General features: G+C 46.3%; 2 protein-coding genes across 4 annotated transcripts in view; one reads left to right on the top strand and one right to left on the bottom strand.

Annotated features, from left to right (window-relative positions):
- Nucleotides 1-15,876, top strand: part of LOC125447558 (uncharacterized) — a 75,539-nt gene extending 59,663 nt beyond the window's left edge. The window contains exons 6-8 of one of the 3 annotated variants that reach the window (XM_059639934.1): nucleotides 3,544-3,659; nucleotides 4,785-4,848; nucleotides 15,784-15,876. In XM_059639934.1, coding sequence (XP_059495917.1) covers nucleotides 3,544-3,659; nucleotides 4,785-4,848; nucleotides 15,784-15,863 — 260 coding nt within the window. In that variant the 3' untranslated portion in view covers nucleotides 15,864-15,876. Of the gene's footprint in view, nucleotides 1-3,543; nucleotides 3,660-4,784; nucleotides 4,849-10,887; nucleotides 10,999-15,154 lie in introns of those variants that run through there. The other 2 variants (XM_059639936.1, XM_059639935.1) reach the window with 2 other exon arrangements.
- The window catches only part of LOC125447557 (glutamate--cysteine ligase regulatory subunit-like), an 86,891-nt gene that overhangs the window by 48,949 nt on the left and 12,877 nt on the right, over nucleotides 1-25,065 (bottom strand). Inside the window, exons 4-7 of the mRNA XM_048522037.1 lie at nucleotides 21,920-21,976; nucleotides 20,645-20,847; nucleotides 18,435-18,549; nucleotides 2,399-2,449 (exon numbers count right to left, since the gene is read on the bottom strand). Of these exons, the coding sequence (XP_048377994.1) occupies nucleotides 2,399-2,449; nucleotides 18,435-18,549; nucleotides 20,645-20,847; nucleotides 21,920-21,976 (426 nt within the window). The remainder of the gene's footprint in view (nucleotides 1-2,398; nucleotides 2,450-18,434; nucleotides 18,550-20,644; nucleotides 20,848-21,919; nucleotides 21,977-25,065) is intronic.

The raw sequence follows: 25,065 nt of genomic DNA, 5'->3' as shown, positions 1-25,065 counted from the left end.
AGAGGTTCACCTGCACATCTGCCAATGTGGTATACTGTATCCATTGTACCCGGTGTGGCTTCCTCTACATTGGGGAAATCAAGCGGAGGCTTGGGGACCGCTTTGTAGAACACCTCTGCTCGGTTCGCAATAAACAACTGCACCTCCCAGTCACAAACCATTTCCACTCCCCCTCCCATTTTTTAGATGACATGTCCATCATGGGCCTCCTGCACTGCCACAATGATGCCACCTGAAGGTTGCAGGAACAGTAACTCATATTCCGCTTGGGAACCCTGCAGCCCAATGGTATCAATGTGGACTTCACCAGCTTTAAAATCTCCCCTTCCCCCACCGCATCCCAAAACCAGCCCAGTTCTTCCCTTTCCCCCCACTGCATCCCAAAACCAGCCCAGCCTGTCTCTGCTTCCCTAACCTGTTCTTCCTCTCACCCATCCCTTCCTCCCACCTCAAGCCGCACCTCCATCTCCTACCTACTAACCTCATCCCACCTCCTTGACCTGTCCGTCTTCCCTGGACTGACCTATCCCCTCCCTACTTCCCCACCTATACTCTCCTCTCCACCTATCTTCTTTTCTCTCCATCTTTGGTCCGCCTCCCCCTCTCTCCCTATTTATTCTAGTTCCCTCTCCCCATCTCCCTCTCTGATGAAGGGTCTAGGCCCGAAACGTCAGCTTTTATGCTCCTGAGATGCTGCTGGGCCTGCTGTGTTCATCCAGCTTCACACTTTGTTATCTTGGATTCTCCAGCATCTGCAGTTCCCATTATCTCTGCTTCAAATGATTGCCTCTTGACAGTTGACCAAGACACATGTTTCTGTAAATCCATTTCTATCTGTCTTTCAGATGCCAGCAGTGAGAATTCTGAATCCAACATGAATACCTCACGTGTTGGTAGGTTATTGAAACCAGTTTCAGTGAATTTAAGCCTGGGCCTGAATGGTATATTCACTCTGGGCATACCCTCACCCTGGGTATACCCTGACTCTGGGTATACCCTCACCCTCACCGTGGGTATACCCTGACTCTGGGTATACCCTCACCCTGGGTATACCCTCACCCTGGGTATACCCTGACTCTGGGTATACCCTCATCCTGGATATACCCTCACCCTGGGTACATTTTCACCCCGGGTATATACTCATCCTGGGTAAACACTCACCTTGGGTATACCCTGACTCTGGGTACTTACTCACGCTGGGTACATATTCACCCCAGGAATATATTGGCCTGGATGTTAACTGCAGGGCAATTAACGCGTGTGTAAGCACCCTATCTTGCCCCAATACCCTCTGGGGAGAGTGGGAAACCTGCAGTTTGGTGATCTCACAGGCTTTCACTGCCCATTCCAGAGGCCTCAGACTGAGGGGGGAGAGGGGGGCAGTGCTGGCCCATGTCCGTGCTTCTGACGCCCCTAACACTCCCCCACCCCAGCCTCAGCTATTACCCATGTGCCCCCTTTCCCCACCACCTCAGCATGAGCGCCATCCCATCCTCACTCACTTGTAGCTATTTGAGGCAGTACCCGTCACAACCGCCCCCTCATTGCCCCACTCTCTCAGTCTCATCTCAAAGATGTGGAAGAGCTGGTGTTGGACTGGGGTGGACAAGGTCAGGAGTCACATGACACCGGCTTATAGTCCAACAGACTTATCTGAAATCACGAGCTTTCCGAGCGACTTTCCTTCATCAGGTGAAGCCCTCTCCTGAAATCCTGCACAAGCACCCCACCCCCCTCCCCCATGAAGCTTATTGGAATAGAAACAAATCTGTACAGTGTGAAAGCAGGCCATTCGCTCGATCGAGTCCACACTGACCCCTCCAAAGAACATCCCACCTACATCCACCTCCCTACTGTATCCATGTAGCCCTCCATTTCCCATGGCTGATCCACCTAATCTGCACATTTTTGGACTGTGTGAGGAAGCTGGAGCACCCAGAGGAAACCCACGCAGACACAGGGAGAATGTGCAAACTCCACACGGACTCTACCAGAGGGTAGAAGCAAATCTGGGGTCTTTGGCACTGTGAGGTAGCAGTGTTAACCACTGGGCCAATATTATGAGATGACAAAGCTACTCCAGAGCACACCTCAACAGGTTGTTTAAAACTATCATTACTCCCTGGCTGTGATTATAGAGTTCCAACACAACTTTACTTTTATTCTCTGTTTCTGCCTGAACTTTTTCACTTGTAAAAGACCCAAAAGCTGGCCAGAATTTTAAAAGCCACAATGCATTTTGATCTGAAAACCTACAAACCATTAAAGACAACTGAATAACAGAGTTATTTAGAACAAAAATACCAATGATTTCAAACACGACAGTATCTCCTCACCATTAGACACCTGCTGGAATGTAACATAAAGCATCACGAGGACACACTCTGAGATCACTCACCGCTGATGTTTAGCTGAATTATCGTCTGCACTTTACCACAACTCTCTGAATCTGAAAGAATGAAGATTTAAGAGATCGGTAAGCTCACACAGACATTCACTCAATCATAGCCTGAGTCCTGAGAGGAGCTGAAACCAATAACGACAGTAATTACCCTATGGGATTTTGGATCCAATAGCAGGTTGAAAACCAATTGACCCTGTTCATATCAAAAACGTAAACCAAAAGAAACAAATGTTATTCGTGCTGCATTTTGCATGTTATCATGACCTCCGGATCCCTTTGGATCATGGCTGGTGGTCACTTGGAAAAGCAGCAAGCAAAGTTGACACAACAAGACTCCATGAATGGCAAAGCCATAATAATATTAGCACAGAGATAGTAGGACCTGCCAATGCTGGAGAATCTGAGGTAACAAGGTGTGAAGCTGGTTGAACGCAGCAGGCCAAGCAGCATTAGAGGAGCAGGAAACCTGAGGGTTTGGGTTTGGATCCTTCTTCAAAGAGCTTAAAAAATTCAGATATCCCTTTTCTGAAGAAGGGTCCATACCCGAAATGTCAGCTGTTTTGAACTACACGGCTATTGAATCAGAGCTAGAAGATGGGGCTTAGGCTAAGTAGCTCTTTGCATGCTTACTTGAGACATGGTGGGCCGAATGGCTTCTTGACATGCTCTTAATTCCAGTGATTCTATGCAAAACCTGACCTACTGTGTTTGCATCATGATGGGAAGGAGAGGTGCGCTGTTTTGAAAAATATAATGGTCCTGAAGGGATTAATGTTTGACCATAAGCCCATAAGGAATAGGAACAGGCACAGGACAGTCGTCCCCTGGAATCTGCTGTAAAAGTGCTGTATTTCCTGCAGTATGCTCATCCTTGCCTTGGCTGACACACCGTAGAACTGCAATCTTTTCCTTTGTAGCTATCCTGAAGTTCAGTTAAAATGTAGACTCCTGTCAGTGTGTGTGGCTGATTGTGTGAGACATGAAAAAAGCATCATTACTTACAGTTCCCCATTAATCTTACATTGAGTGATGTGCAATAATTTGTGAAGTGCAGGTACTGAAATGATATTAGTTACTTGCACTCAGAAAACCACTGATGGCCTTGAGAAAACTTTTGGTGCATCATTTTACTCCCCTAGGTATCTTTATCGGGCAATGTCCTGAGAAATGGAGTTTGAGGAATGGAGTATGTTTTCACTTTGTACTAAATCTGTCTGACCTGAACAAAACGGAGAAATTCAACAATGGGACGCAGGTATGACTGTGCTAACACACAAGGGAAATGGGAATATGGTTTCATGGGGGTCTGGATTCGTGCTTTACTGTTCACTCAGAGATTCTGAGTTTCTGTGGAACAGCATATTTTCATGTGAAGTTACGGATGGAGATGGTAGACACTCCACAATTTCTCTCAATCATGTGGCTAACCAGGGATCTTTCCCACTCTCACTGTTTGCTGTCGTCATGGCCCTGGGCTACAATCTGTTTGACTGGGTTAACAATGCCATCACTGTGGACTGTCTTCAATGCTGAGCTCCTGGTCCAGAAGCAGGTACACTGCCTGCTACGTCATAAGCCCTCCTGGGGAATACTTCACACTTCAATTAGCAATTCTAGTCACTGCGCACATTGCAATGGTTAAAAAAAATTCAATGAATCCCTGCAGTGTGGAAGCAGCCAATCAGCCCATTGTGTCCACACCGACCCTCCGAAGGGCATCTCACCCAGACCCAATCCCATCCCTGCAATTCTCATGGACAATCCACCCACCCTGCTCATCTTTGGACTGTGGGAGGAGAGACGTATCTGGCAGAAACCCACACAGACAGGGGGAGAATGTGCAAACTCCACACAGACAGTCACCCGAGGGTGGGATCGAACCCGGGTCCCTGGCACTGTGAGGCAGCAGTGCTAACCACTGAGTCACATGCCACCCCAATGTGGCACACCCCCTCCCCTAATCAGCTAACCCCTGTCCCTGATGGTCCACTTTTGGGAAGGTGGAGCAGCCCCTTCCACATTGGCCCATCTTGATGGAGGAATCAATGACCAGGGGTTTAGATTGAAGGTAAGGGGCAGGAGGTTTCGAGGGGATGTGAGGAATAATACTTTAACCCAGAGGGTGGTGGGAATCTGGAACTCACCGCCTGTGAGTGTGGACAAGGCAGAAACCTCATCACATTGAAGAAGTATTTAGATGTGCACGTGCAATGCCAGGGTATAGAAGGCTATGGGCCAAGCACTGGGAAATGGGATTAGAATAGCTTACAATTTGATTTTGACCAGTGTACACAATGTGCTTATCCTGTGCTGGACACCTCTATGACACTGTGTTTAAGCTGCTTTATAGATAGTAACTATGCACTTATTCCCTTCACAGTGGGCAGAGGCCCATTTTGAAATCCAACATGAGTTGCCATCGGTTAACAACACAGCCACACAAGGTAACTAATCATTTTGCTTTCAGTCATTGTGGTTTATTTCAAACAACCCTTGTCTTAATCGATTGCAGTATTTAAGTGTAAGACAACAAGGTGTAGAGCTGGATGAATACAGCAGACCAAGCAGCATCAGAGGAGCAGGAAGGCTGACGTTTCGGGCCTAGACACTTTTTCAGCTTTCCTGCTCCTCTGATGCTGCGTTCATCCAGCTCTACACCTTGTTATCTCAGACTCCAGCATCAGCAGTTCCTACTATCTTTTTTAGTTGGAGCAGTCGTTCAGAGATAAAATGGTGTTTAGAGGCCGTGTTACCATTCAATAAAAAATGTTGATAATGCAAAACAAAACAAAAATTGCTGTGTAGTTCTAATCAGGTCAATTTTGCATTGACAAGGGCAGCAGAAACATGGGGACACCACCCCCTTCAAGTTCCCCTCTGAGCCACTCAGCATCCTGGCTTGGAAATATAGTCACCATTCTTTCATTATCGCTGGGTCAAAATTCTGGAATTCCTTCCCTAAGGGCATTGTGGGTCAACCCACAGCACATGGACTGCAGTGGCTCAAGAAGGCAGCTCACCACCACCTTCTCAAGGGGCAACTAGGGACGGGCAATAAATGCTGGGCCCAGCCAGAGACACCCACATCCCACAAATGAATTTAAAGAAAACAGTCTGAAGCACAAAAATTGCTGGAGAAACTCAGCAGGTCTAGCAGCATCTGTGAAGAGAAGTCAGAGTTAACGTTTCAGGTCCAGTGACCCTTCTTCAGATGTGGGGATTTGTGCAGTTCTGAGGAAGGGTTGCTGGACCCAAAACGTTAACTCTGATTTCTTTTCACAGATGCTGCCAGACCTGCTGATCTTTTCCAGCAACTTCTGCTTTTGTTACTAACGGCATAGACCAGAGCAGACCCCCCCTCAAAATATATTAAGAAGGTAGTCTAGAGAGTAAAATGTTCTTGTCCTAAAGGTAAACACCAGGTGTTGTGTTCCAGATACAAATCATTTCACCAAACTACTTGATGCCAAACAGAATACAATTTATTCAAACACCGCAGTTAAAACACTACAGAAGAAAAAGAAACTTGGAATGACAACTCTATTGGAAACTTAACAGAATAATAGATTGTTTTACTACTCAACAGTAACCTTTGTACTGTAGTGACGTTCTATAAATACACCCATGGTGAAAAAGCACATGCAGAAAACAGATTGTCTCGCGTGCATTTATAGAGTCATAGAGTCTTACAGCATGGACACTGGCTCTTCAGTCTAACAAGTGCATGTCAAGCATAATCCTAAACTAAACTAGTCTCACCTGCCTGCTCCTGGCCCATATCCCTTCAAACCTTTCCGATTCACATACTTATCCAAATGTATTGCAAATGTTGTAACGGAACCTGCATCCACCACTTCCTCTGGAAGTTCGTTCCACACACCAACCACTCTGTGTAAAACACTTACCCTCATGTCTTTTTTAAATCTTTCTCCTCTCACTTTAAAAATGTTCCCCTTAGTCTTAAATCCCCCAATCTAGGGAACTACCATTAACTCTATCTATACCCTTCATTATTTTATACATTTCTATAAACTCTCTTCTCAGCCTTTTACGCTCCAGTGAAAAAGGTCCAGCCTATCCAGCCTTCATAACTCAAACCTTCCAGACCCAGCAACATCCTGGTAAATCTCCTCTGAACCCTCTGCAGCTTAATAACATCCTTCTTACAACTGGGTGATCAGAACTGGACACAGTACTCCAGAAGAGGCCTCACTAATGTCCTGTACAACCTCAACATGACATCCCAACTCCTATACTCCAAAGGACCAAGCAATGAAGGCAAGCGTGTTAAATGCATTTTTAATCACCCTGTCTATATGTGATGGAAACTTCAAAGAATTATGCACCTGAACCCCTAGGTCCCTCTATTCTCAACACTACCCAAGGTGCTACCATTAATTGTATAAGCCCTACCCTTGTTTGTTGTACCAAAATGCAATACCTCGTATTTGTCCAGATTGAACTCCATCTGCCATTTTTTAGCTCATTGACCCATTTGATCAAGACCCCTTTGTAATCTTAGAAAAACTTCTTCACTGTCCACAAGGCCACCAATTTTGGAGTCATCTGCAAACTTACTAATCATACCTTCCATATTCTCATCCAAACCATTTATATAAATGACAAACCAAAGAGGACCCGGAACCGGTCCCTGTAGAACACAGCTGGTCACAGGCCTTCATTACTCTCTGTCTCCTGCCATTAAGCCAATTATGTATCCAATTGACAAGATCACCCTGAATCCCATGTGACCTAACTTCACTAATTAGTCTACCATGTGGAGCTTTGTCAAAGGCTTCACTAAAATCCAAATAAACAACATCTACTACTCTGCCCTCATCAACCTTTTTGGTAACTTCCCCAAAAAACTTAATCAAGTTTATGAGACACAATCCAATCCAAGAGGAAAGAACATCAAAAGACAATTCTGAGAGAAAACTCAGAGAGACAGAGAGAGAGAGTGACCAGGAGAGATTGACTACCTTCCAGTCCTGCTAAGACCCCAGCAACAACTGCTGAAAGCTAAACTAAAAATCCTACTTCTGTGGTTTGAAGCCTGACCACACCCACTCAGGCTGCTTCTATTGTTCTAACTTCTAAAACAAAAACACCTCAAGGCCTCATAAGTAGTTTATCTTCTCATAGACTGCTCTCCACCTGTCTCCAAGCCTCTCTCTCTCTCTAAAAAAAACTCAGTCAAAACACACCGTTTAAAGCCACATTAGCATCACACTAACAAGCCCAATAGGAAAATAAGGTGGGATATCTTTATCCAGAGAATAGGTTTACTGAGGAAGATGGCAAATTACAGGCAGTGCCCAGGTTGTGAATCTATTCTGGATTCTGTTCCCAAATTGATTTATACACAAGGTTGAGAAGCAATGCAGGACAATATAAAGGAACCATTTATTAAGCACAGGAATATTTGTATGTGGAGTCTTTAAAACTACACCCCTGCATGGAATCACTTTCATAAGTACGTGTGTTCATAAGTCAGGCTTTGGTAAGCTGGGGACTGCCCTCTCACCTCTGTAACTCAGACATTTCTGACAAGAATCTAGACAAATGCATGCGAGAGAAAGGAATAGAAAGATGTTGTCAAAGACTGAGGGTTTGGGGAAGAGATGGAACTGAGGAGATTGGTGTGAAATGGCAGATTAATTGAGCCTGTTTCGGTGCTGTATGTTCTGTGCAATTCAACGCAATCTGTTCACAGTATGTGCTTACAGGTTAGAGTAATAAGTGTCGCCCAGGACCACTGTATTGGAGATGAGGAAGTGGTGTCAATGTAGCTGAAACATTTAAAAGGGGCATATTGCTTCTGCTTCCAAGAGCCTGTTATTCCTTAAATCAGTTGATTCTGAGGGGTTTGGTTTGCCAAGCAATGAATGCTTAACCAATGTGCCGAGGATTGTGAGTGGAACAAACAGATGATATGCTGAAATATGTTACAAGGATTTTAAAGACAAAAGCAACTGATTTGTTGGCCTGGTTGAACCTGTGACTGAGGGAGATGATGCATAGTGAAGCTGCCAGTCCTCCAGCTGGGATTTACTTATTTTGACCAAACTTCTGAATGTCTACACTTCCGGTTCACTTTAACGTAGCCTTAGCCAGGCCCCATTAAACTCCCCTCCCTTTATGTCCAACTGGCAAAGGATGCAGTGAACGGTCATTGTCGAACCTCTTTTGTAGCCAAGACCATGAAAGAGAGACCTTATTCTTGCTTGAGTTGTTCTTGTTGTTTTTCTACATGTCTAGAAGGGAATGGATGGGTTGGGTGTGTGACGAGTGTGGCCAGAGAGGACTGGGAAGGTTATGGATCACAGCTCAATTTGCTAAAACTCAGAGGGCCAAAGGATTTTGTAAGCACAGGAAATCTGTGGGGACCTTCATCTCTGGATGAAGCGCAAGTCAAAATGTCAAAATATCACCTGTTCACACTGGGGGAGAGCTGGCGGGAACAGGGTCAGCTTAAAGCTCAACAGTTTAGGTCAGCTCTTTCCCCTGGTTATGGAATCTAGAATCAAAGGGACGTGTTTAGAAATCAAGGGAATGTCTGGTAGGTCTGGGAAGCGGAGAAATGATTTTACTCAGAGGGTTGTGATCCTTTGGAATTATTTGAGGGAGCTCAGTCTTTGAGCATGTTTAAGGGAGAGATTGATAGATTTCTGATTCCTGGTGACGTAAAGGGTTATGGGGATGGGTGGGGATCAGGAAAAGGTCGGAGAGCTGTACAGCATGGGAACAGACCCTTCGGCCCATCTCATCCATGCCGACCAGATATCCTAAATTAATCCAGTCCCATTTGCCAGCATTTGGTCCACATGCCTCTAAACCCTTCCTATTCATGTAACCATCCAGTGCTCGAATGGTCATGATCATAATGAATCATGGGATAGGCTCAATGGACTGAATGGCCTAATCATGTCCCTCTGTTCCTACATAATTCAAAATGAACACATTCTGAAACTAAACTTGTAACTTACCTTTTGCTTTAAAATACTGGATTAGTCTCAGTCTGAAGGGAGGTAGGTGAGAAGGTGGAGGGTGGATAGATAGAATAACCCACCATCCAGCAAAGGGGCACAGAAACTGAGCTGGGATATCTTCTCCTTATTATTATCCAGCTCAGTCTTGTCCTTTTGATCCAGCAACTGCTGACAACAAAGTCAAAGCATGCTGTGTGATAGCACTAATAGCCAAATAGCTTCCCAGTAGGGTCTAGGCCCGAAACGTCAGCCTTCCTGCTCCTCTGTTGCTACCTGACCTGCTGTGTTCATCCAGCTCTATACCTGGTTATCTCAGCTTCCCAGTACTGTCAGCCTGAACCCTGCACATGCCCTCGCTGGGTGCGGTATTAAAAGAACGGTCAGGGTTTCTCAAAACCCTTTCTCAAAAGGTAGTGGATGCAGAATCTTTAAATATCTCTGAGGCAGAGGTAGATAGGTTCTTGATGAACAAGGGATGGAAGGTTATCGGGGGTATACAGTAATACAGAATTGAGGTTAAAATCTGACCTTATCGAATGACAGAAAGACTCAAGGGGCTGAGTGGCCTGCACGTTTGTATTTGTGCCGCAAACAGTGGGAAGAAATTGGAAGAGTGGTACCAGATCCTATTTTTGGGATAGTATAAATGGTAGCCATTTAGTTCATGCTATTGGCTTTGCCTCTTAGTAAAAGCTTTCCAATTAGTCCAATTTTTCTCTTGTACTCCTGAAAATGTTCCCCTTCACTCCAATTTCCTGTTGAAAGTTCCTGTGCAGTCAGCTTCCACTGTTCTTTCAGGCAGACTCTTCCAGCTCACTGTTTAAAAGGACACTCCAAATTCCCTCCCTGGTCCTAAAGACAGATGCTTAAAATCGCTCTCCTCTGGTTACCAACATGCCCCCGCCATCCCCTCATCAACACACAGCCTGATTTTGAGCTTGTTTAGAGCTTGTTGTAAGGAGAGCTGGCACTCACAATGGCAGCACAGGGGAGGCCCTGAATGGTCTGCTCCTGTGTCAAAGTGAAGAGTGTAGTTTAAAGCCAGCCCAAAGGAAGATCGCGGGTGAGGTTTGGCCAAGAGCAATCCACCTTGGAATGACCTCTATGCTAAATATTGGAAGCTCAGGACCTGTTTCCTGGACTCCCAAACTTTGGAATTTCCTTATTCCCACTCTTTTGCTTCCTTAAAGCTGCACCTTAAAGCTTATGTGTTTGACTGGACTTTGTAATCACTGTTCAGTGCCACATATTGTCTGGTGACACTCTGTAAAGGGACAAGCAATGTTAATGGCACTACATAAATGCAGATTGTTGTAATGGGAAATGGGGAGGGGTAACTGAGATCAGCTGGATCAAGTGACTGCACTCAGTTATATCTATCCTCTGTCTCACACACACACAGCCCAGCCCCTGCTGTGTTTCCACTGCCCGCGGTTTTATGATGATTGTGTCTCCAACCTTTATCATCTTCATTCTTCACACACTCTTTAGAAAGACTTTAAGTTGAATTTTTACGTGAGAAGTTGAAGCAGTGGGCTGTTTCCCTACTCTGGGGAATGGACTGGGACAACAACAGGCCTTTCCCACTGGAGGAACCAGGACATTGTTGTTGGACATTCTCAGTCCAAAACAAAGAGAATTAAAAACCTGCTGAAGAGGAAGGTGAAGCATAGCCGTAAACCACTTTGGCATTCTCCTGTCTTCTGTAGCTTTACACCTAATTCATTAAATGATTGATGAAGAACTTGAGTTTTTACTTCAAGCACGCTTTGCAACTCAAACACACACATGCACACATACACACACACACATGAACACACATAAGCATGCCCACATGCACACATACACATACACCCATACACACATACATACACACATACACAGGCACACACACATACATACACACACGCAGACACACATACACACACACACACACACACACACACACACACACACACACACACACACACACACAGACATCCACACACAGACACAGACACACACACACATGCACACACACAGACACACACACCCACCCACACACACACACACACAGACACACACATACATACATACATACATACACACACACACACACTCAGCCACACTGACCTACACCTCTCCCCCTCCATACTCACTGTAGAAACTTAAGGGCACATTTACTGTCCACCTGGTTGGTTAAAGCTGGGCGAACAGATTCTCAGAGAATCCACTTCATGTCTTCCTGCCCTCAAAAACCCCCTCCTCCTAACTTTACTTTCCCCAACCCACCCCCAATGACTTAATATGGCCATTGTTTTGATCATATTGCCCTCATGTCGCTTTGCCTCCAGCAGTATTTACCTGATGTGGCAAGGTACTTGTTATAACTGACAACCTCAGAAACTGGATGTAGTATTGAAGGACCTGACAAAGGCTGTTTTTTTGCAGCTGGCTATTCTGTACATAGGGAGTTGGTTAGTTCAGTTGGCTGGGCATGTGCTCCGAGGTGCCAACAGTGCAGTTCAATTCCGGCACCAGCTGAGGTTACAATGAAAGACTCTCCTCAACTCCCCCCGTAAAGTCCAACTCCCTGCCATGCCAGATCTCTCTCTCTCTCTCTCTCTCTCTCTCTCGCTCTATTGTCTGGTAGGACTATGGCAACTTTACCCTGTCCCTGGGACATTCTCCAAAGTTTGTGTAAACCCAGGGTGTTTGCTGGCTCAGATATAGTCCACTTAAGCCAGGAGGTGCTACTAAATACATTCAAGATTGATGAAAGAGAACTTGAAAATTTAATTAGCAAGGAACATTGTTGCTATTTTCTTTTTTGAAGCAACTTGTTTCAGTGATAAGTTGGTTGTTATTCTTCCCAAGCGCGGCATTCGAGAGATGGTCAGAGATAACATCTACTGTGTCTCTCCTGTATGTTCCTTATCGAATTGAAGAGATACAAAGATAGCGAACCTCACTCTTGTAAAACTCTGCAGGCAGTGGGTAACCAGACTCTGCTGATTTATGCGTTTTACCCAGCTCCTTCAGCAGGATGCAGGCTTTAATTAGACTTCAGAGTTTGAGATGTCAATGGGCGATGAGAATTAGTAGCAAAACACTGGTCTACGTTCCTGTTGCCTGCAGTTTAGAGACAAATCTGCTTAACTTGTGAAATCTGCTCGCTGTGGTTCTGCTTTGCTGGTGACACTCATGCTCGAAGAAAAAAACCGCAATAATTTTGTAAATATCACAGCACCATGATTTGGACATGAACCCACCTCCCACATTAATGCTCACCCAGATCACCCTTCTTGGACACCAGCAAGGAGAAGAGCCATCAGTTAATATTATATCAGAGTCTTTGGGATTGAAGGTTAATCTCCTGGACATCTCTGATGAGGGAAAACCATCTGGGATCTTGTACTGCAGCTCAGCGTCAGTATACCTTCATGTTAGTATAATGTGTAAAGTCACTCTTGTCCTACCAGGCCATAGGGCTGGTCTCTCATTAGAAAGAGAGACAACCGGTGATGGTTTAACCGTCAGGAATGCCTCGGTTGAGGGGAAAGGTTGAAAAGGAGATCCCTTCACAGCCAGTATGGGAATCCAACCCACATGATGTGATGCAATGTGCAAGATCCCGAGCATCACAAACCAGCTTTCCAGCCATAGAACATAGAACATTACAGCACAGTACAGGCCCTTCGGCCCTCGATGTTGTGCCGACCTGTCATACCGATCTCAAGCCCATCTAACCTACACTGTTCCATGTACGTCCATATGCTTATCCAATGACAACTTAAATGTACCTAAAGTTGGCGAATCTACTACCGTTGCAGGCAAAGCGTTCCATTCCCTTACTACTCTCTGAGTAAAGAAACTACCTCTGACATCTGTCCTATATCTTTCACCTCTCAATTTAAAGCTATGCCCTCTCGTGCTTGCCATCACCATCTTAGGAAAAAGGCTCTCCCTATCCACCCTATCTAACCCTCTGATTATTTTATATGTTTCAATTAAGTCACCTCTCAACCTTCTTCTCTCTAACGAAAACAGCCTCAAGTCCCTCAGCCTTTCCTCCTAAGACCTTCCCTCCATACCAGGCAACATCCTTGTAAATCTCCTCTGCACCTTTTCCAAAGCTTCCACATCCTTCTTATAATGCGGTGACAAGAACGCAATACTCCAAGTGCAGCCGCACCAGAGTTTTGTACAGCTGAGTGAACTACCCCATAAGTCTGTATAATCCCAAGTGATACAGTATAGTGCTATATGTTGTTATATATTTAAGAGACACAGTCTGTTGGAATACCTTTAAGAGACACAGTATGGTGCTATATCTTTGAGGGACACAGTATGGCGGTATACCTTTGAGGGACATGCTTGTGATGTTGGTGCAAACTGCATCGTATGATGTAACCTGGATGTAGAAGGGTTTTGTGTGGGTTGTCCCTCCCTAATCTGCACCTTGGGACCCGGCCTTTGCAGGACAAGGAGTGAGTCAGAGTAACAATCTGTACTCCATCTTAACTCCAGTCACCTGAAGCATGGCACTCCATTGAAAGCACACTGTTTTGTTGTAACCAGCTCAGGCCCCTACATGCCTGTGAGTGTCATGGCTGTATAGTAGGTAAAGTCACTATTATCCTACCAGGCCATAAGGCTGCTCCATCAGTTAGAAGGAGAGGCAACTGGTGACAGTTTAACCTGAGGGTCACCATGCCTCAGGTGAGGGGAGAGGTTGCGAAGTGGAGTCCTTCATGGTAACCTCAGCGTGTGCGGGAATCGAACCTGCACTGTTGGCTTAGTTTTACTCTGCATCACAAACTAAGCCACCTCAGCTTACTGACGTCCACCAATGGCGTTTTTAACTCCCCTCCAAAATGTGCACCAAGCCACTCAGTACAAGGATCATTATAGATGGGCAATGAGTGTTTGTGTAACCAGCAACACCCACATCCCTTGATAGGAAATAGAAAGGGATGTGGGCATTGCTGGCATTCATTACTCTTGAGAAGGTTCTGGCTTCTTCAGTTCCTGCAGTCTATTAGCTGCGGAAATGCACCCACAATTTTTATAGCTTCACAAAATGCTTTACAGACAATTCAGTGTTGCGTTTAAAGTGTTGTAATGTAGGAAATAGCACAGGCAATTTGCTCACAACAAGATCTCACAACCAGCAATCCGATAACGGCCAGTCCATCTCTTTATCTGATGTGGACTGGAGATCAATATTGACTGTAACACCCGCTCCCTTGCTTTTCTGTGAGGTGGGATCAAGTCGCAGTTGACATGAAGTACTGTTAGTAATGTACAAATGAGGAAATTCAGGGGAGCAACTGTGTGCATAGCAAATCTGCAGCACCAGCTTCTCAATTCTACAATGCTTTATGCTTGGCTTGCCACCATCTTTTGTGGTAATGCACCTGTTATTTTTAAATACTTTCTGCATTAATTGTAGAAATTCACTTGACCAGAACTTCAAGGTAAAAGATTGACTGTGGGGTCATCTTGGAGGTCAAGAAAGGTGCTGTGGAAATGTAGGAATTTCTTTGATATTCCATAACATGACGTCCTGAGTCCTGGGAGTGTAATTAAACAGCAACGCTCAACTGGAGTTGTAGTAACCAGCTTCAGTCATTGGTAGATGAGCTCCTTGCATCAAACAATTTCAAAAACAGTTTTGGTAGCTGTAAATAGTCACAGGGAGAGAGAAAAAGTTGAGAGACAGGTTTTTACAAAAAGAGAAGAAAGAATGACATTTCTCACACATAACCTTTCTCAGGGCTTTGAATCTTCCTGGAGCTTTCCAAACTTGTGTGAGTCCAAACCAGACTGGGCAGAATCAAATCCAAATGTCCTTGAGGCATCTTCATTGCTGCTGCGTCACCTGTTTCTCAGCATGGACCATGTAACCCTTTGACCTGATGATTCCTCTGTGCTTAATGACCGCTGAGTAGCGAAGGATCCAATGTGGCACCCATTCATTGTCAGGAGGGTCCTGCAGGCTGGCACACAAGGCTTCTTGGAAAGATCCCACCGGAAGCATATCTGGACGGATAAGGCTCACTTCTGTAAATCTACAGTCTCGGCTAAAGATCTACATTTCCCCAACATCCCCCTCTCCCCACCCCAAAGACTTCACGTCTGGCTTTTTTTGGGGGGGGAATGATTGATCACGTTGATTTCTGCAAATATGACAGTGCAGTCAGATCTGGAGGGAAATTCCTGAGCAAGCAGGCCCAGAATTCCACTGGCAATGCTCCAGGATTGACAGGAAAGTCTCCGGGAATGGAAGAATCACCTGCGCTGACAACAGCAACATAGAAGAGAAGGCTGCAAGGCACTGGAGATGATTCGTACAGGGCTATTGTTACGCTGCCTCTCTCTATCTCTCTCTCTCTCTCCCCACAGGTTCCACCAAGCCTGCCGAGATTTCCCAGCAGTTTCCTTGTTTGTTTCAGATTTCCTGCGTACGCCGTATTTTTCTTTGATTTAAGGCAATTGAAAGGGTTGACTTCCTCCGAAATTAAAACAAAATAAAACTATCGATTTTGTTGTGTTGTAATGGAGACACTGAATGTCGGCTCGGGTTGGGAAGCAATGACTGATTTGACAGTCCAAGTTCATCGAACCCCTCTGCAAGGTCGAAGCAGGCCATTCGGCCTATTGGGTTCACACCAACCCTCTGAGGAGCATCCCACCCAGGCCCAACCCCATCCCGGAAACCCTGCATTCCCCATGGCTAACCCATCCAGCCTGCAGCTTCCGGACACTATGAGGCAATTTGCCACGGCCAATCCAGCCTCACCTGCACATCTTTGGACTGTGGGAGGAAACCGGAGCACCCGGAGGAAACCCACACAGACACGGAGAGAATGTGCAAACTCCACACAGACAGTTGTCTGAGGCTGGAATCGAACCCAGCTCCCTGGTGCTGTGAGGCTGCAGTGCTAAAAACTACTGTGCCACCCAAAATCCCCCAAATGAGAGCAGATCGATGTTTGACAACTGGCACGGACATGATTGACGAAAGGGCCACTTTCTGGGCTGTAAATGCTCTCTGACTCTGTCTTTCAGCAACCAGCCTGTTCATATCCATTCAGCATCTTCCAGGTTTCAATAAGATCACCTCAACACCCCAATGAGTAAGAGGTCAAGCCTCGCCTCATAAACTAACCCCTGAGGAACCAGTCAAGCGAACCTGCTCAGAATTGGTTTCAGAGCTGCACAGTTTCCCAGGACAAAGAGAAGTGAACAGCCCTCCCTCAGATAACAATTCCATAAGCAGATCTTCAGGTCATTTCAGGCTGATGGTGATGCGCTGGTAACGGCACTGAGCTGCTGATTCAGCTTAATGTTCTATGGGATTTTGGTTTAAATCCCATCAAGAGGGCTGTTGGAATTTAAATTTCATCCATAAATGCGGAGTTAAGTTCAATTAATAAATCTGCGATTAAAAACTAACCCATTGTTGCAAATGCTAAGGTCCGATGAAGAGTCAATAGACTCAATACATTAACTCTGTTTTCTTCCCACAGATGCTGTCAGACCTGTTGAGTTTCGCCAGCAATTTCTGTTTCTATTTTGGATCTCCAGCACCCTCACTTCTCTCTTTTATTTATGAGTTTGTAAAGCTCATCCGGGCTCACTAATGAGGAAGGAAATCTGCTGTCCTTTTCTGGTCTGGCTTATACATGACTCCAGCCCTGCGGGAAATGGTTGGGGTTGAGGGTCACTTCATTGCCCCTGCAACACAGTCATGGGCAATTGGGGATGAGCTACAAATGCTAGCCTTGTGAGTGCCTTCCTCTTGCTGACTGGAGGTTGCTGTCTGTTCCATAGCCTCAAATCATAGAATCCCTACAGTGTGGAAGCATTTGACCCATTGAGTCCATACCAATCCTCCAAAGAGCATCCCACCGAGACCCATCCCTGTAACCCTGCATTTAGCATGGCTAACCCACTTAACCACAAATCCCTGGACACTACAGGTAATTTCGCTTGGCCAATCCACCTTTACCTGCATACCTCTGGACTGTGAGAGGAAACCCACACAGACTTGGGGACAATATGCAAACTCCACACAGACAGTCACCCAAGGGCGGAATCGAACCCGGGTCCCTGGTGCTGTGAGGCTGCAGTGCTAACCACTGAGCCACCGTACCGTCCCATCCCAATCCGGTCTGACCATATTTTGCCTCCTGCTTTACCAACCCTGTCTCCCCGACTCCACCCCAACACTCCCACTATTGGTTTCCAACCTGTCCATCCTCATTGCACTCACTTCCCTACACTTTTCATTTTCCAGTTGGATGATGGGCAGCATGGTAGCTCAGTGGTTAGCACTGCGCCTTACAGCATCAGGGACCCAGGTTCAATTCCACCCTGGGGCAACTGTGTAGAATTTACACATTCTCCCTGTGCCTGCATGGGTTTCCTCCGGGTGCTCCGGTTTCCTCCCACAGCCCAAAGGTGTGCAGGCTAGGTGGAATAGTGATGGTTAATTGCCAATAGTGTGCAGGTTAGGTGGGTTAAGTATGATTTTGAAAAAAAACCTCATGCAGGGTTGTAGTGGGTTCAGGTCTGGTCTTTGGAGGGTCAATGATGGGCTGAATGCCCTCTTTCTCCACAGGTTTCTATTCTATTCTAATCCTACCTTCCAGCACTCAGCCTTAGAGCTATCCACACTATGGTGTTTCAAGTGCTTAGCATCTAAATATCTTGAGGGTTCCTGTGTCCACTATCAGTTGGAAGATGTTTCACTTTTTAAGGGAGACTAACACTTTGGGAGGCACTGTTTAAAAATTAGGAGTCTATATTAAAATGGAGTAATACTTGTTCCTCTCAGAGTGAATCACGGGCTTGTGGAATTCTCCCTGTCTGAGTTTCTGGGGGCTGGATCCATCATGTAGGATAGGAACCTGAACTGTTCTGATACACAATCACCAATAACATTGTTATAACCTGAGCTGGAATTTCCAAGTGTAACAGTCAATCAATTGAGCCAACAAGCTGCTACGTAAGTAGAAGCTGACCAGAGAAAACTCTGAGAGAACGCTTACCTGCAGGGTCATTATGGGTCAGCAGTTGGATGTTGTTCTCATTGGCGAAGGCAGCAAGGTCGGGCGGAATTACACAGCAAGAGGCCAGGTTCACCTGTAAAATGCTGGGTCGTACCTGGGAGTAAAGATACCGAGATTAGAACAGGGACAGCAGGATGAAAGCGTTTACATTTGAGTCGCCTGATATAAACACAATACCGCAGACGCTTGAGATTGGAAAGAAAATTGGAAATTGCTGGAGAGTCTCAGCAGCGATGTCTGTGGGGAGGAACAGAATTAACATTTTGAGTCAAAAAGACCTTTTCCATGAGAAATGTTACTCAGTTTCGCTCTCTCTCTCTCTCTCTCACTGTGTGCTGATTAGGTTTGAGTCCTGTCTCCTTTCTCTCATATTTATCTGCTCCTCACTAACTTCCTTCACACCTTCCCTGTTCACAGGGGCCGGGATGGATTTGATACTTTTTGCTCCTGATAGGCACTCGGCGAAAGAGAATACTGTAGGGTTAGTTCAATGCCATGTGTGTCAAACTGAATCTCAGTCCAGATCAACACGGCTCATACACATACACACACACACACACACACACACACACACAGAAACACACACACAGACACACACAAACACAGACGCACACACACAGACACACAAACAGACACACACAAACACAGACACACACACACAGACACACACAGACACACGCACACACACACAGACACACACATATAGACACAGACACACACACACACTGACACACATAGACAAACACACACACACATAGACACACACACAGAGACACAGACACACACACAGACACACACACACACACAGACACACACATACACACTCACACACACACACACCCACACACACACAGACACACAGACACACACACACAGACACAGACACACACATATAGACGCAGACACACACAAACACACACACACATAGACAAACACACACACACACACATACAAAGACACAGACACACACACACACACACACACACATATAGACACAGACACACACAAACACACACACAGAGACACAGACACACACACAGACACACACAGACACACACACATACACACACACACACACACACACACATACAAAGACACAGACACACACACACACACACACACAGAGACACACACATATAGACACAGACACACACACTCATACACACAGAGACACACATAGACAAACACACACACACATAGACACACACACAGAGACACAGACACACACACAGACACACACACACACACAGACACACACACCACCCCCTCTCTCTCACACACAGACACAGACACAGACACACACACACATACACACACACACACACACTCACACACACACACACAGACACACACACACATAGACACACACACACGCACAGGCACATACACACAGACACACACACACAGACACACACACACACACTCACACACACACACACATACACACACACACACAGACACACACAGACACACACACACAAACACACACACACACACACACACACACACACACACATATAGACACACACACACACGCACAGGCACATACATACAGACACAGACACACACACAGACACACACACGTACACTCACATGTACACACACACACACACACACAGACACACACGTATACACACACAGACACACACGTATACATACACAGACACACACACACACACACAGACACACACACACACAGACTCACACAAACACACACAGACACACACACACAGACACACACACACACACACACACACACACACACACAGACTCACACAAACACACACAGACACACACACACGGACACACACACACACAATGATTTTAGCCCGTTTTGGCTCTGAAGCTGCCATTGTACCCATAGAACAGTGAAGTCAGATCATGGAATTGGAGTTGAAATGCCCATCAGCCATGATTTAAATGGCGGAGTGGACTTAATGGGCTGAATGGCCTTACTTCCACCCCTATGTCTTATGGTCTTATGGTCTTATGGTCTGGCAGTGCAGCTCTCCTGCAGTGCTGCAGAAGGATGGACAGTCAAGAATTTGTGCTCTGGAGTGGAACTCGAGCTGAGCTCTGGCTGAGTCCCGTGTGCAATGGAATATATCCACCTGGGTAAGCAAATGCAACAAGGCTTCAGGAGAATGGGGACAGAAGAGAAACGGGGTTGGTGTGGGGGGACAACACACCTGAGCGTGCTGGCACAAAACTTCCAACACTTCCTGGTCCAAGTCTGAAACTCCGATGGACGTGATCTTCTGCTCTTGGACCAAGTCCTCCAGTTCTTTCCAATAAGGCTTCAGGTCCTCCAGAGTTGGTTGGTGCCCTTCTGATAGGGGAGTAACTGCGAGGGTTACAGAATCCAGCTGGCTGATTCCTTGCTCCAAACAGGCTGGAATTGAAAAGCAAAAATGGTCCTCGTTAATTGCACGCTTCCTGAATTCAGAACGCCAGGCCAGTTGTGTCTTTAGTTGTCCAATGGATGGACGATGGTGAAGGGACCTCCCACATCTATGGGCAGGGACACGTTGGTGGATGGTGAACACTACAGGTTAGGATCTACCAGGATTACATGTGGAAAGGTCAGGCACTGAGCAATTCTGGAAGAGGAGAACTCAGTAACTGAACCCAACTTGGTACATATAGAGGGAGATTTTCAAGGACTCATCAGTGACTGCACAACACAGGGTGATTCCCAAGGTGAGTGGCATTACATTGCTCTGCAATAGGAGCACTCAGCTGGGATTGTAGGACACTCATAGATGCTAAAGCAGGAGTTAATGGATGCCATTGCTCGCCCAATAAGGTGCAAGAACAGGGGAATCATTCACAACCTCCAGTAAGGGCCTAGAAAGTGTGTTCATGGGCTCTCTTGGAGTCATAATGGCTCAGGTGGAGATCATTCAGCCTATCGAAGGTAACAGTCGATGGATAAGATAGGTTGCTGCTGTGGAAAGGGTGAGCTTTATGTTGTACCCACGGCTTTTCACAAGCGACGGGCAACTTTTTCCATCACTGCATCCTCCTGTGCACAGCGCAATCCCAGAAACAGCAACACAACAAAGGGCCAGGGAGGGCTGTTTGTGGATGTGCTTAGACAGGGCTAAAAGAGATTTCTGGGTTCACATCTAAACAGAGTGTCGCTGCCACCTGCGATACAGGAGCAGGCAGATGGCACCGTGGGTTAATACCTATTTGTAAATGCACAGTAACAGCTGTAAAATAGTGCTCCCCCAGTACTGCTTTGGAGAGGCTCTGAAGGGTGGCCTGAAGATATATTGCCTTGGCCATGGACTCTTTTATCAGCAACACCTCAAAGATGAGTCCCAGGCATAGTCCCGCTGAGGCTGGGAAAAGCCAGCCTGATGTTTGTACGAATCTTAACCTCACAGTCCCAGATTTACAAAGCAGCTAGAGGACAAACACTCTCATGTGGGTCTGCCCACTGACAATCCCTTACTCACCTCTCGTCACAGCCTCTTTAACAAACGCTGAGTCAGATTTACAGATGAACAGTTTGGCTGTGGGAGGGAAGAAAAATACAAGGTGAGGAAGAAGAAGCAAACAAAGAAATCAGCCGCGAGGCCCTTCCCTATCTCCGTCACCTCCCCCAGCCCTGACAACCCCTCCCTATCTCCGTCACCTCCCCCAACCCCTACTGCCCTCCCTATCTCTGTAACCTTCCCCAGCCCCTACACCCCCTCCCTATATCCGTCACCTCCTCCAGCCCCTACACCCCCTCCCTATCTCTGTCACCTCCTCCAGCCCCTAGACCCCCTCCCTATATCCGTCACCTCCTCCAGCCCCTACACCCCTCCCTATCTCTGTAACCTTCCCCAGCCTCTATACCCCCCCCATCTCTGTCACCTCCTCCAGCCCCTACACCCCCTCCCTATCTCTGTCACCTCCTCCAGCCCCTAGACCCCCTCCCTATATCCGTCACCTCCTCCAGCCCCTACATCCCCTCCCTATCTCCGTCACCTCCCCCGCCCTGACACCCCCTCCCTATCCCCGTCACCTCCTCCAGCCCCTACACCCCCTCCCTATCTCTGTCACCTCCTCCAGCCCCTACACCCCCCCCCATCTCTTTCACCTCCCGCAGCCCCTACACCCCCTCCCTATCTCTGTAACCCCCTCCAGCCCCTACACCCCCTCCCTATCTCTGTCACCCCTCCCACCCTCTGTGATCTCTCTCCTCTCGCAATGCCGGGCCTGGTGAGTGTCACTCGAGTCCCAGTGATTCATAGCTGGTCGCCTGGGCCTTCGAGCTCTGGAATTGTCTCCCTTCACCACACCTCTGTCGGAGTCAGGAAAGTGGGCTGAAGCTCGCATAACATCAGCTTTGAGTTTATTGAATCGTGGAGCAGCTCAGAAGGATTAACTCATTAATTTGCCCCAATGTCCACACTTACTTTGAACTGGTCCGTAAAATCTGCTTCCCGTTTTCATTGCCCAATGTCAAAGTTTCACCCTATTCCTGAGAAAGACCTTGGGACATTTCACAACATTAAAGATGACACAGAAATACAAGATGTTGTTGTGTTTCTTGCATCATGAAGTGAAATAAGATGCTTTTGGAGAGGGTGCGGGAATGGCATCTTTTACATTTCGAGCAGAAACAGAAATTGCTGGAGAAATGTAACAAATCTGGCCGCATCTGTGTCGAGAGAAAGCAGAGCTAATGTTTCGAGCCCGGTGATGCCTCCTTAGAGCTGTTCGTAACTGGGAAAGAAATGGTATTTACATTGGCTTCAGTTTCAATAGTACTTATTCCTAGTTATTCACAAATCTGAGAGAGTGTAATTGGATCCGAAACATTGATTATGAGTTTCTCTTGCAATTTCTGGTTTAGTTTCATTTCTCTAGCGTCTGCAGTTCTTCCTTTTAGTTTAAAGTCGGAAGTTAGCCCTTGTCCCATCTCCTCCCATCTCCTTCCTTCCTGGAGGTGGCAATACGAGCACATTTATCATGGAATGATTTGTTTTCCTTGTGAAAATACTGATGTAGGGCCTAGATTAGCACAGGGCTAGAATACAGTGCAGTGCTACAACAGTGCAGCAAATGTTTCGTCTCCCCCAGATCTTAATGGTTAGCTGTAAACTTATAGGAATAAACCAGAAAATCTGTACCAATCCACACCATTTGCACACCCAGCTAACTGGGAGCCTGGGGAATCATACAGCATGGAACCAGACCTTTCAGTCCAACCAGCCCATACCAACTATATTCCCAAACTAAACGAGTGCTACCTGCCTGCACTTGGCCCATATCCCAATCCTTTCCTATTCATCAACTTATCCAAAAGTCTTCTAAACGTTGTAATTGTACCTGCTTCCACCACTCCCTCTGGCATTTCACTCCACACAGGAACCAATGTTGGTGTAAAAAATGTTGTCCCTCATCTCCTTTTAAAAGTTTTCTCTTTTCACCTTAAAAAATGTCCCCTAGAACTCCCCCACCCTAGGGCAAAGACCCTTGTCATTCACCTTATTTACACCACTCGATTATTTTATAAGCCTCAATCAGGTCACCCATTAACCTTCAGCAGTCCAGTAAAAAATACCCCCAGTCTAGTTTTATAATTCGAAACCCCCATTCCCAGCAACATCGCGGTAAATCGTTTCTGAGCGGTTTCCAGCTTTATAATATCCTTCCCATAACAGGGTGACCAAAACGGGACACTGTCCTCCAGAGAACTGGCTGATATTGGAACAAGAGCAATCACTCATTCTGTGCCCTGATTCTGAAGGAGGCTGTTTGGTCCATCCTGTCCAGCCTAGCTTCCTGAAAGACCATTTCACCTCATCCCACTCGCTGCCTTCTCTCTGTAATCCAGCATGTTCCCCCATTTCAGAAGATCGTTCAATTCCCTTTCAGTTGGACCAGCCTCCAGCACAATGCCAAACTGCATGTTCCAGCCCCTAACACCCACTCACCATGTGAAAAACTCTTTTCTTGTGTCTCACTAATTACTTTAAACCTGCAACCCTTCCTTCTCGATCCCCAGGGACGGTTTCTCATTCTCTGCTCTACCCAGGTCATTGTGGCTTAGAACGCCTGGATCAAACTTCCTCTCAACTTTCTCTTCTCCAGGCAGAACTGACCCAGCTCCTCCAACCTATCCACACAGGTTAATGCTGAGAGGATGCTTCTCCTCATGGGAGAGTCTAGGACCAGTGGGCACAGCCTCAGAATAAAGGGGTGCCACTGTTTGAGCAGAGATCAATAGCAGGGTTGTTGTTGGAGTTGTTGGTCGTTTGGCTGAGCTGGCTGCAGTTCATGCAAACATTTCATCTCCCTTCACATCTTCAGTGCTGTCTAGCCTCAGCTGAAGCACTGTTGTTCTGTTGTGTTCTGATTTTATATCATCCGGAATGTCATGGTGGGTAGTTCTGATTCTGGTTTTTGCCCCATCCTGGTATGTAGCCAATTTAAGACTGAGATGAGGAATAACTTCTTCTCTCAGAGGGTTGTGAGCCTTTGGAACTACTTCCCACAGAGAGCTGTAGGGGCAGAGCCCCTGTGTTTATTTAAGGCAGAGATAGATAGATACTTGATCATTTGGGGAATCAGGGGAAAGGGGGGGAAAGTGCAAGTGAGGAATGTTGAA

This window comes from Stegostoma tigrinum, chromosome 35 (assembly GCF_030684315.1).
Source record: "Stegostoma tigrinum isolate sSteTig4 chromosome 35, sSteTig4.hap1, whole genome shotgun sequence".
Taxonomy (NCBI): Eukaryota; Metazoa; Chordata; class Chondrichthyes; order Orectolobiformes; family Stegostomatidae; genus Stegostoma; species Stegostoma tigrinum.
This window is presented reverse-complemented; position numbering and strand designations above follow the sequence as displayed.